Genomic DNA, 12907 nt, shown 5'->3' on the forward strand with positions numbered 1-12907 from the left:
TTAACATAAGTGTAAGCATAAACCCCAACCTAAAACAAAAGGTGCATGAGAGAGAGAGAGAGAATGAACAGAAATGAGACAAGAAGGGAGAGGCATGCTTCCATGCTGATGACCCTAATTTTAAAAAAAAGTGTTAATTAAATTTGTGACTGAACTCCTTAGGGCAAAATTGTATGTGTCCTGCTCTGTGGTTTTACCTGCATTCTGCCATATATTTCATGTTATGATAGTTTCGGGTGATGACCCAAGCACATGTTTGATTTAAGAAGACTTTCACTGCAGATTTGACAAAACACAAAGATGGTACCACGATGAGTTTTCTAAAGATAGTTACAGCGCTCAACTGAAGGTTTAAGAATCTGAAGTGTCTTCCAGAATCTGAGAGGGATGAGCTGTGGAACATGCTGTCAGATGTCTTAAAAGGGCAACACTCCAAAGCAGAGACTACAGAACCTGAACCTCCAGAAAAGAAAATCAACCTTCTCTTGTTGGCATCTGAGTCAGATGCCGAAAATAAATGTGCATCGATCCACACTGTTTTGGATTGTTAGCGAGCAGAACCAGTCATCAGCATGGAAGCATGTCTTCTGGAATGGTGGTCAAAGTATGACGGGGCATACAAATGTTTAGCATATCTGGCACTTAAATACGTTGCAATGCCAGTTACAACAGTGCCACACAAATGCCTTTTTTCACTTTCAGGTGACATTGTGAATAAAAAGTGGGCAGCATTATCTCCCATAAATGTAAATGAACTTGTTTGTCTTAGTGATTGGCTGAACAAGAAGAAGGACTGAGTGGACTTGTAGGCTCTAAAGTTTTACATTGTTTTGTTTTTGAGTGCAGTTTTGTTAAAAAAAAATTAATTCTACATTTGTAAGTTGCATTTTCTCCATAAAGAGATTGCTCTACAGTACTTGTATGAGGTGCATTGAAAAATACTATCTTCTTTACAGTGCACATATTTTAAATCAATAATAATATAAAGTGAGCACTGTACACATTGAAATCTGTAACTGAAATCAATGTTTGAAAATATAGAAAATATTTAAAAATATTTACAATTTTAAATTGGTATTCTATAATTTTTAACAGTGTGATTAAAACTGCAATTAATTGTGACTAATTTAATAAATCTCGTTTAATTTGTTTTGCATTAGTTGCTTCAGTTAACTGCAATTAATTGAGACCTCTAGTATAAACACTGAGGTAGTCATTCAGCTGGAGACAGAAGGAGAGAGAAAACACAGGTGACCGATTCTACTGGTTGGGAGGTGATCAACCCAGGATCCAGTTGAACGACACAAGGAAAACAGAGAAAATACAACTAAATTAATTTTGCAGATGAAACCTTAGCTTTTGGAATTTCCTTAGTTTTAAATATTCGATTTCTCATTAAAAACAATCCTTTTTGTTAAAAAAAGGAAGTTAGCTTTCAGTTAAACCACTTGAAATCCACGTGGCTACTGTGACAGATGGGACTTTCGAAGTGTGGAATCTTTAGTAGACTGTTATACTGAGGTGCGCCCGATTCTATGGGCACAGAGATTATTCAGAATCTTGTGTATATTTAAACATTACATATCTATCTGCATGAGCTAGGGATTGTATTCCGACTCCGTAGTGGAGAGTTATGGAACTTCATCCAACAATTAAAATCAGTGAGAGGTAATTACTGCAACTCCTGGGAATGGTAAATAACTCAAGGGAAGTAGCACCCCTTGTGGAGAACTATAAATACTGCTTCAGAGGGGGTTCAGGATGCCCAGCAGGCAAAGAAAAGGCTTTTGGTACAAAGCCTCAGGTTGAATGACTCAGAGGCCCTCATTTTGACTCTAAAACGGACATGAAACTGTAGTTGAGAAGTCAAAATCCTGGTGGAAGGGTTTGAAGGACTGGAGCCTGCCAGGGTCTCCATGTGGAAGAGGGGTGGCAGCTGGCAAGCTCCGTGCGCATGTAGATGTCTTCTTTGTGATGTTTTTGCCCTAAACTAACTGTACGGGGCTGTGTCATTATTCCTGACACAGAGTGACCAGCAGGTGCTGGGATGATCACAGTGAATTGCAAGGGGGCCGGAGGCCTAAGACCCACGGAAGCTCCCTTGAGCAGGCCCTGGTGAGCTTAGTGACTTCTGGCACTATCCCGAGCACACCTGGCTCTGCCAGCCACAGCCAGGGCGGCTTGGAACGTGCCTCAAAGAAGGACCAGGCCAGCTCGAGCGGTAACCCCAGCAACCGGGGGCGCCCCCGCCCCCGCCCTCAGCGCCCGCGCTGCGACTGCGCGAACCGGGCCTCCCCGGCCGCCGTCGGGTTGCGCAGTCAGGTGGGTGCTGTCACATGACCAACCCCGTTGTCTCAGCTGCGTCCCCCCAGCTGCCCTGGAGCTGCGGAGCTCGGGAGCGCAGCGCCCCGCGGGCCCGGCCATAGACTGAGGGGGTAAGAGCGGTCCCCGGCTGCATCCTGCCCCTGCCGGCCGCTCCGGGACTGAGTCTCCCTGCGCCGCTTGGAGGGGGGCGGCGGGGGGGAGCCCCCCCCCAGGGGCTTTGCTCCCTCTCCCCGGAGGCGGGCGGGGAGAACAACGGAACGGGCTGCCGAGGTGCTGGGAGCCCGGAGCAGGCTGGGGCTGAGCTCGGAGCGGCAACCCCCTGCCTCCGGGCAAGCGCCTCCCTGCCCTAGCGCCGGGGTCGCTGCCCTGCTCGAAGCTGCTCGGTGGGTTCGCGGGAGGGAAATGGGCTCGGGCTCTCGCCGAGGCTTCCCCTGAAGCTGCTTTATCTAGACACCCCCTAGGAGTGCGTGGAGCGGCAGGGTCCCTCCTAAGGTTTTGTGAGCAACCTGGGCCAGGGGCGGGCAAACTTTTTGGCCTGAGGGCCACATCGGGTTTCCAAAATTGCATGGAGGGTTTCCAAAACTGCTCCCTGCCACCCCATCCACCCTTCTCTTCTTCCTGACTGCCCTGAGACCCCTGCCCCTTCCAACCCACCTGTTCCTCGCCCTCTGACCACCCCAACCCTTATCCACACCCCTGACCACCCCCACCCTCAACTCTCCCGCCCTCTATCCACCCGCCCCTTTACCACGTTGCCTGGAGCATGGGTGGCTGGCGGCGCTACAGCCATGCCACCCAGAGCACTGGGTCAGGCTGTGGCTCTGCAGCTGTGCTGCCTGTCCACTCAGAGCGTTGTGCCCGCGGTGTGGTGTGCTGAGGCAACAGCAGGGGAGGGGCACAGGGTGAGCCTCTTGGGCCAGGAGCTCAGGGGCTGGGCAGGAGGGTCCCGCAGGCCGGATGTGGCCCATGGGCCGTAGTTTGCTCACCTCTGGCCTGGGCACATCAGCGCTGGGATCCTGCAGCGTGCAGAGCGCAGTTTGACTGCTGCACCCGTCTGCAGCCCCAGCGCAGTCTGCCGGGCTCTGAAGGGCTTTAGCAGGCTGCTTGTGTATAGCAAAGTGCTGCACCCCTATTCAGTTCCCTCTTGGCTTGCTCCTACTTGCCTCTAACTTCCCCATCCTTGAGCTCTCTAAACCCTCTTTTCCAGTCCCCACTAATCTGACAAGCATTTAAAATGGATGTTGCTACTTCCTCTAAGAACTAGATCATTGAGCCCTTTAAGGGACACAACTAACATGCTAAAAAGAAAAGGAGTACTTGTGGCACTTTAGAGACTAACAAATTTATTAGAGCATAAGCTTTTGTGAGCTACAGCTCACTTCATTGGATGCATACAGTGGAAAATATAGTGGGGAGACTTTATATACACAGAGAACATGAAACAATGGGTGTTACCATACAGACTGTAACAAGAGTGATCAGGTAAGGCGAGCTATTACCAGCAGGACAATGGGGGCGGGGAGGGGGAACCTTTTGTAGTGATAATCAAGGTGTGCCATTTCCAGCACTTTACAAGAACAGTAGGAGGGGAAATAAACAAGGGGAAATAGTTTTACTTTGTGTAATGACCCATCCACTCCCAGTCTTTATTCAGGCCTAAATGAATTGTATCCAGTTTGCAAATTAATTCCAATTCAGCAGTCTCTCCTTGGAGTCTGTTTTTGAAGTTTTTTTGTTGAAGAATTGCCACTTTTAGGTCTGTAATCGAGTGACCAAAGAGTTTGAAGTGTTCTCCGACTGGTTTTTGAATGTTATAATTCTTGATGTCTGATTTGTGTCCATAGATTCTTTTATGTAGAGACTGTCCAGTTTGGCCAATGTACATGGCAGAGGGGTTGAAGGTGATGGCTAGTGGAGTTCTGTTATTTTCTTTGTTGGGCCTGTCCTGTAGCTGAGGAAGCGTTGTTCTAAGTCAGCCATAAAAATGTTGGCATACTGTAGGGCCATGTGGATACCCATAGCAGTGCCACTGATTTGAAGGTATACACTGTCCCCAAATGTGGAATAGTTGTGGGTGAGAACAAAGTCACAAAGGTCAGTCACCAGGTTTGCCTTGACATTATCAGGGATACTGTTCCTGACAGTTTGTAGTCCATCTTTATGTGGAATGTTGGTGTAGAGGGCGTCTACATCCATAGTGGCCAGGAGGGTGTTTTCAGGAAGATCACCGATGGATTGTAGTTTCCTCAGAAAGTCAGTGGTGTCTCAAAGATAGCTGGGAGTGCTGGTAGCGTAGGACCTGAGGAGGGAGTCTACATAGCCAGACAATCCTGCTGTCAGGGTGTCAGTTCCTGAGATGATGGGGCATCCAGGATTTCCAGGTTTATGGATCTTGGGTAGCAGATAGAATACCCCTGGCCGGGGTTCTTGGCATGTGTCTGCACAGATCTGTTCCTGTGCTTTTTCAGGGAGTTTCTTGAGCAGATGATGTAGTTTCTTTTGATAATCCTCAGTGGGATCAGAGGATAATGGCCTGTAGAATGTGGAGTTAGAGAGCTGCCGAGCAGCCTCTTGTTCATATTCCAACTTATTCATGATTACGACCGCACCTCCTTTGTCAGCCTTTTTGATTATGATGTCAGAGTTGTTCCTGAGGCTGTTGATGGCGTTCTGTTCAGCACAGCTGAGGTTATGGGACAAGTGTTGTTGCTTTTCCACAATTTCAGCCCGTGCATGTCGACGGAAGCAATCTGTGTAGAAGTCCAGTCTGTTGTTTTGACCTTAGGAGAGTCCACGCAGAATCCTTCTTTTTGTGGTGTTGGTAGGAAGGATTCTGTGGGTTAGTATGTTCAGAGGTGTGTTGGAAATATTCCTTGAGTCGGAGACATCGAAAGTAGGATTCTAGGTCACAACAGAACTGTATCATGTTCGTGGGCCTGGAGGGACAAAAGGAGAGGCCCCGAGATAGGACAGACTCTTCTGCCTGGCTAAGAGTATAGCTGGAAAGATTAACAATATTGTTGGGTGGGTTAAGGGAACCACTGTTGTGGTTCCTTGTGGCATGTAGTATTTTAGATAGATTAGTGTCCTTTTCTTTTGTAGAGAAGCAAAGTGTGTGTTGTAAATGGCTTGTCTAGTTTTTGTAAAGTCCAGCCACGAGGAAGCTTGAGTGGAAGGTTGGTTTTTTTATGAGAGTATCCAGTTTTGAGAGCTCATTCTTAATCTTTCCTTGTTTGCTGTAGAGGATGTTGATCAGGTGGTTCCACAGTTTCTTTGAGTGTGTGGCACAAGCTGTCCGCATAGTCTGTGTGGTATGTCGATTGTAGTGGATTTTTTACCTTCAGTCCTTTTGGTATGATGTCCATCTGTTTGCATTTGGAAAGGAAGATGATGTCTGTCTGTATCTGTACGAGTTTTTTCATAAAATTGATAAATTTCCACTAACCTGCTGGTGTGTTTACAGCAGGGGTCGGCAACCTTTCAGAAGTGCTGTGCTGAGCCTTCATTTATTCACTTGAATTTAAGGTTTTACTTGCCAGTAATACATTTTAACATTTTTTAGAAGGTCTTTCTCTATAAGTTTATATATTATATAACTATTGTCGTACGTAAAGTAAGCAAAGTTTTCAAAATGTTTAAGAAGCTTCATTTAAAATTAAAATAAAATGCTGATCTTATGTTGTCAGCCCACTGCCAGCTTGGGGTTCCGTTCACCTAGGCCGGCAGCAGGCTGAGCGGGGCCTGCGGCAGGGACCCCGGCAGCCAGAACCCCAGACCGGCAGTGGGCTGAGTGGGGCTGGCGGCTGGGACCCTGTCCCCACCTCATCTCCGGAGCCAGGGGCTGGGCTTCTCCCCCTCCCTCGCAAGGCCATCAGCTGATCAGCAGCAGGGAGGGAGAGGAGGAAGGGCAGGAACCCAGCATGCTAGGGGAAGAGGTGGGGGAGGGGGGACTTTGCCTGCCCTGCAGCAGCAGCTGGCAGGACTAAGCTTCTTCACCCTGCCCCTGTGGTGGTGGGGGAGGGGCGGAGAAGAGCAGGCGGGGGCAAGCAGGATTTTTAATGGCACGCTGCTGCCTGCTGGGGTCCCGGCCCCGCTCAGCCCACTGTCGGCCTGGGTTCAGCAGCGGGCTGAGCTGGGCCGGTGGCTGGGACCTGGCAGGCAGCAGCGTGCCATTAAAAATCGGTTTGTGTACTGTCTTTGGCACGCATGCCATAGGTTGCCAACCCCTGGTTTAGAGTATAGCTCCCAAAAGTGCAATGTTGAAGGGTTTATTTATTGCTTTCCTTTTTTAGGGCTACTTTTCTTTTCCCCCATGAAATAATAATGGGAAGTAAAGTTGCTTTTTTCATACAATAATAGAAATGAGGGGTGTGTATTGGGGAGTAGAGAATGGAGAAGGGAGATTCTGCTTCTTTGTGGTGGCAGTGGTCAAAGAGCTCCAAGCTGGTTGGGTGAGGTAGTTCTAGTTTAGGGTGTGTGGAGTTCCTGCTCCTGCCAGGCTTCAACCTGCTGCAAACAGGCTCCTTGTTTTGGAATCAGAGTCAGATGATGATTAGGTCATAAAGGAAGGAGAAAGCAGAAGTGGTGAAGGTCTCTGTCTGTGATATTGAGACCTAGTGTTACTGTTATTGCCAAAGGGTAAATGTTTATATAGCATGACATGCCAGTGAAGACTTCTGATTTTTGGATAGTTCTTGAGAAGCAAGAGTTGATGTCACTAGGGGAATGACTAGCTGTAAGACAAATGACTAAATTAAATTAGGCCTAAATTATGTGATACATGCTGAATAGGACATCCAGGCCTTTTCTAATTGAAAGCTCCTGGGTACAAGTCACACTGCTTTCAAGTTACTTTTAGGGTGACTTCTGGAGTTGCAAAAATGCAATTCTTTGAAGCAGTCTTTATTCAAATAACTTCCTTGATTGTGTAAGTGAAGTTTGTTTTAAAATGTCTCCAAATCTGTTTGGGAAATGTTTTCTTTAAAGCTGGAGCAACTTCATTATTGATGCAGCCAGACTCTGATATGGGGAGCAGAACACAAAGGAATACATAACAGAAGGATGGGAGAAGTTCAGTCTGACCTGTTTTTATTTTCCTTTTTTTTTCTCTTAAGAAATTTTTTATGCATCGATTTCATTGTGTCTAAATGAAACAGTGAGAAGCTTTGTGTCACTTCACAAACTCTTCCCATTTTCTGTTGTGGAGTAAATGCAGGAGCTTGGCTCTTCTGGTCTCTTTCTTCTTACAAATGCTGCTTAGTTTATTGTGCTATGATTTTTTCCATGCCTATGCTTGTCTTAATATTGCGTACCCTATGGTTAATTGTTTACTGTTCCTGACTGACCTTTCTGACCTGTTGGTGTTACCCACTGTGAAAAGCTTACTGAACATTTACTAACCCAATGACTTTGTGTAGTCACATAAGTGAAAAATACCTGTGTTGCCTTGCCCCTAAGGCCACTCTTCCTGAAATATAAAGGATTACAACAGTTTTGTACTGCATTTAAATTCTGTTAGTTTTTTTTAATGAACATACTCTGTTTTGTTTTCTTGCTTCACTCCTTTTTTGTTTTTGCCCTAAAATAGACCATGATGTTTCTGTTTTACTTGTGTTACCATTGGTGTCTGTTTCCTCTCCATCTTCCTTTCTCCATGCACTTCTGTTCCTTTTATCTCCTTGCATTGTGGCTTTTTTTAACTTTCTTCCTTAGATACTCTCTCTATATACATCCCCACCACAATCTCTAAACTGCTGTGAAGGCTGATGGAAATCTCTACTGCTCTAATATTCCCTCAGTTTTCTGGATGCTATGGAGGCAGTGGGAAGTGTGTCTGCTACACTCTAAGATCCTCATCCCCCAATGAATAACACAAGTATTGACCTTGACTAACCAACAGCGAAATAAGATTGACCTGACTCTTTGATTCTTGTCAGTTTAACGTCTGCTTATGTACACTTTTCATTAGCAGTAGTTTTCACGCTGCTACAGATTGGGGAAAATTGAGCAGTTAGCACTGGAGATGTCTGTACACTCACTGCATCAGTGAACACTAGGTTCACATTGGGAAGGTCATCCTAACCATAAGACCAGAAACTTTTTTTTTTTAAATATAGAAAAGGAAATCTTAAATTGTTCAGAAACATCCTTTTTGCCACAGGCAAGTGGATATTTTCCAAGCCCTGCAGATCTCAAAGGAAAAAATGCCGAGGCTTGGTGTGAAGAAATTTTCAGCTTTTTAAAGGAAGAGTTGAAGACTTTTGTCAAATACAGTTTAGTTGAAAGTGGCTTGTATATATGTTTGTTTTCCCACTGTTCATGCTTTTGTATGTCTTTCACGTGCTGTCTTTGATGTGACTGTCAGAATTGAGGTGTATGCATCTTTGGATGTCATCCCTTTATCGACAACCATAACTTACACCCATGAAGAGTTTATATTCTTATTTAGCTAAAGAACTACTTAAAAGAGGTAGCAACAAATGATTTAGCCTCTCACATAACTATCTTCCATTATGAGTGGGTTTTGAAGAAAATTTCTATGCAACATAAACAGCAGACAATTATTATTTAAATTAGTTTTAGTATATACCTTATCCCATGAAATATCTTCACATTATTGCATGAGTACAATGTTTTTTCATTGTGACTTAAAATTAATGGAAGAGGAAAATGTTTGATTTTAAAAGTACAGGCCAAAGTTTTCAAAAGTAACCTGTGGTTTCCTCTTTTTTTGGAGGGGGGGGGGAATGCCAGACTTGAGATGCCATAAAGAGGCCTTATTTTCAGAAAATACTTGGTACCCACACTGTGAAAACTAGCTCCTTTAAGGTGTCCCAAACTGGGCACCTAAAATCATTTAAAAACTGCTGGAAATTTTGGCCACGTAGTCTGTTTGTGTTCCTGATTTATTGTACTTGTCTCAGATCTGACTCAATGTATTTCTAAACAGATTTTAAATCGAGATTAAAATGGATATCAGAGGTGCTGTGGATGCTGCTGTCCCAACAAACATAATTGCTGCCAAAGCTGCTGAAGTTCGGGCAAACAAAGTCAACTGGCAGTCATATCTCCAGTAAGTATAAACTGACCATGAATCATTGACAGCTGCATTTTCTACTAGCTTGTGGATTCTTGTGAATATCCATTATGATGTGTAACATGAGAAGTGTCATTCTATCATGATACTATGAAAGTGGAAAAAACCTACAGTGAATGGAAATAGCTGGGATAATTTCCTATGGACTTACTTCAAGAAAAGGAACTTCATTTTTTGAATTCAGTATAGTGGTCCTCAGAAACATTGTTTTTAAGACAAGTTTACTAAAATTGATTACTTTCCACCTAACATTAGAATAGTGTTTCCTCACAGAAAGCATGGCCTAATAGGAAAAGCACAGGACTGAGGCCAGGTTTACATGAGGAGTGCTTTGCCAGTATAGGTGTAGCGTACTTGCAAATCCCTTCGATTGTGTATGCAGCTTATACTGACAAAACTGCAATTTTTGTTGGCATGGCTTATTCCAACCCTGAGCACCCCTGAACAAAATAGGTATACTAACAATAGCAGAGTTTTTCTTGTACAGTAACTCCTCACTTAACATCCCGGTTAACCTTGTTTCTTTGTTACATCCCTGATCTATTAGAGAACATTCCCGTTTAAAGTTGTGCAATGGTCCCTTATAACGTTGTTTGGCAGCCTCTTGCTTTGTCCACTGCTTGCAGGAAGAGCAGCCCGTTGGAGCTAGCTGGTGGGGGCTTGGAACCAGGGTGGGTCGGCAGCCCCCCATCATCTCACCTAAGTTTCCTGTGTGGCAGCTGCCCAGCAGGCTGTCAGTTGTTGGGCAGTTCAGGAGTCCCTCCCTGCACTGCCATGTGCTGCTCCTGCCCTCTGCCTTGGAGCTTCTCCTGGGAGCCTCCTGCTTGCTTTGTAGGGAGAGGGAGGGAAGAGGGGTGCTGATGTCAAGGTGTACTTATTCCCCGCTCCTGTACCCCATCTCCACAGAGCGGAGGGGGACATGACAGAGTTCAGGATGGAGGGAGCTTGCTGGCAGCAGCTGCTGTCTCAACTTGCTGATCTACTTAAAAAGGCAATGTACTTCGAGTGAAGTCAGCGTTCTTAAAGGGGCAGTGCGCATCTCACTCACATGCACATGGGGTGTGTGTGTCTCTCTTTCTCTCACTCACATGCACACGGTGTGTTTGCAGCCACTGCCATGCGTATATTGTGTCTTCACCCCCCATTGGTGCTACCTCGTAGAGTGTGAAGCTACATTAAGAACAGTGTATTCACCCTTGAGGGCTCAGCCAAGTGTTAGCTCATCATTTAGTAGCAAGGCATTCCCTGGGAAATATTCTACCCTCTTCCATCCTGTGACTACACCACCTCAACCATGCTTCACAATCATCATTGCTGTGTACAGTATTAAATTGTTTGTTTTAAACTTATGTCTTTTGTCTGGTGAAAAACATTTCCCTGGAACCTAACCCCCCCACCCTTTACATTATTTCTTATGGGGAAATTGGATTCGCTTAACATTGTTTTGCATAAAGTAGCATTTTTCAGGAACATAACTACAGCGTTTAGCGAGGAGTTACTGTATAACAGCATTGACATTGAAGCTTTTTGCCAATATTAATTTAAACTGAGTGGGACCCCGGAGTCGGGGGCACGTTGAGGTTGCTTAATTAGGGCAAACTGCAAAGAATGGGGCATACAATCCCCAAAACTGCTAGTTATTCTAATACTTAGATTCACTATGCCAGCAACAAAACAGCTTCTACAATACCTTACTGGTTACCTAAAAGCCAGAAATACAGTTCCCTTAAAGCAATCCAGCCTTGACCTCCCACCCAGACAGCCAAATCAAATAGGAGGAGGATTACTGAAAATCTTGTTCATCATTTAAAAAGTTCTACCAATCCCAAAGGATCGGACACATTACCCTCCAGGTTAATTAATATCTTAGATCTTATCCAAATACATGCTTACAGGCAATTCTTTTTAACTAAGCTAAAATTTATTAAAAAAAGAAGAGAGAGTATTGGTTAAAGGGTCATTATACGTACAGACATGAATAGAGTTCTTAGGTCAGTTTCATAATAGAGATCTTTAGAGTTGTAAAGAGTCCTTTCCAGAATCAGTTTTAGGTTATAGTTAAGGCTATGATTTAGTCACGGAGGTTGTGGAAGTCACAGAATCGGTGACTTCCAGCGACCTCCGTGACTTCAGCTTGCAGTGGTCAGGAGCTGCAGGGTCCCCCTGCTGCCTCTGGTGGGGAACCCCCGCAGGTCCCGGCTGCCATCGGCTGAAATCATGGAGGTCGTGGGAGCCCCCGCAGCTCCCGGCCCATAGACCAGGCCTTAATGTCGAATTAATCTAATTGCAGTGGGAGTGTGGACACTTCATCTCTCTAGGCCTGACGATTTGTCTACCTGGGAAAGTAGTGAATTTAAACTGGTATAGCTATACCAGTATAACTGCTTGTGTGGACACTTTTTACTATGAATAAGAATGGCTTGTTAGGTTTAGCTTGCATTGCTTTGAAATGGGTTTAAGCTAAACTGAACAAATCCACTCTTATTTCATAAGAAGTGTCCAAGCAGGTTTAACTATGCTAGACTTAAAATTGTGACCAGATGCTTAACACAATTAATATTAACGAGAAGGAAGGAACACAAGCCAGAATGGGTTAAAGGATATTTAGATGTATTTAAGTTGTCAGGGCCTAGAAAAATTCACCCTTGAGCACTTGGGGATTTAGCTGATGTGATGTTGGAACCATTAGCAATTATCTTTGAGAATTCATGGAGGATGGGTGAGGTCCCAGAGGACTGAAGAAGAACAAACATAGTATCTATCTTTAAAAAGAGGAACAAAGAGGACCCAGGGAATTATAGACCAGTGAGACAAACTTTGATACCTGGGAAGATACTAGAACAAATTATTAAACAATCAATTTGAAAACAACTAGAGGATAAGATGGTGATAAGCAGTAGCCAAATCCATGCCAAACCAACCTAATTTCCTTCTTTGACAGGGTTACTGCCCCAGTGGATGGGGGGAAGCAGTGTAAGTGATTTATCTTTATTTTTAGTAAAGCTTTTGACAGTCTTCCACACCCTAGTCTTATAAGTAAACTAGGGGAATGTGGTCTAGATGAAATTACTATAAGGTTGGTGCATAATTGGTTGAAAAACCCTAAATAAAGAGGAGTTTTCAATGGTTCACTGTCAAATTGGGAGGGTGTATATAGTGGGGTTCTGCAGGGGTCTGTTTTGGGTCTAATACAAGTCAATATTTTCATTAAAGACTTTGATCATGGAGGGGAGAGTGTGCTTATAAAATTTGCAGGTGACACCCAGCTGGGAAGCTTGCAAGCACTTTGGAGGACATGATTAGAATTCAGAAGGATCTTACAAGTTGAATAATTGCACTTGTCTTCATTGAATTTCAGACCAAAGTATTGCAGTTAGGAAGGAAAAGGTCAAATGCACAATTACAAAATGGGGAATAACTGGCTAGGCGGTAGTAAAGCAGAAAAGGGTCTGGGAATTGTAGTGGATCCCCAAATGAATACAAACT

At 44.5% G+C, this 12907-nt stretch overlaps 1 protein-coding gene across 3 annotated transcripts in view; it reads left to right on the plus strand.

The window, feature by feature from the left end:
* Positions 1–2328: 2328 nt before the first annotated feature.
* Positions 2329–12907, plus strand: part of ATP6V1H (ATPase H+ transporting V1 subunit H) — an 87473-nt gene continuing 76894 nt past the window's right edge. For all 3 annotated transcript variants that reach the window (XM_073331151.1, XM_073331152.1, XM_073331153.1), the window contains exons 1-2: positions 2329–2435; positions 9275–9397. In XM_073331151.1, the coding sequence (XP_073187252.1) occupies positions 9294–9397 (104 nt within the window). In that variant the 5' untranslated portion in view covers positions 2329–2435; positions 9275–9293. The remainder of the gene's footprint in view (positions 2436–9274; positions 9398–12907) is intronic.

The sequence above is a fragment of the Lepidochelys kempii genome, chromosome 2, assembly GCF_965140265.1.
Source record: "Lepidochelys kempii isolate rLepKem1 chromosome 2, rLepKem1.hap2, whole genome shotgun sequence".
Lineage (NCBI taxonomy): Eukaryota > Metazoa > Chordata > Testudines > Cheloniidae > Lepidochelys > Lepidochelys kempii.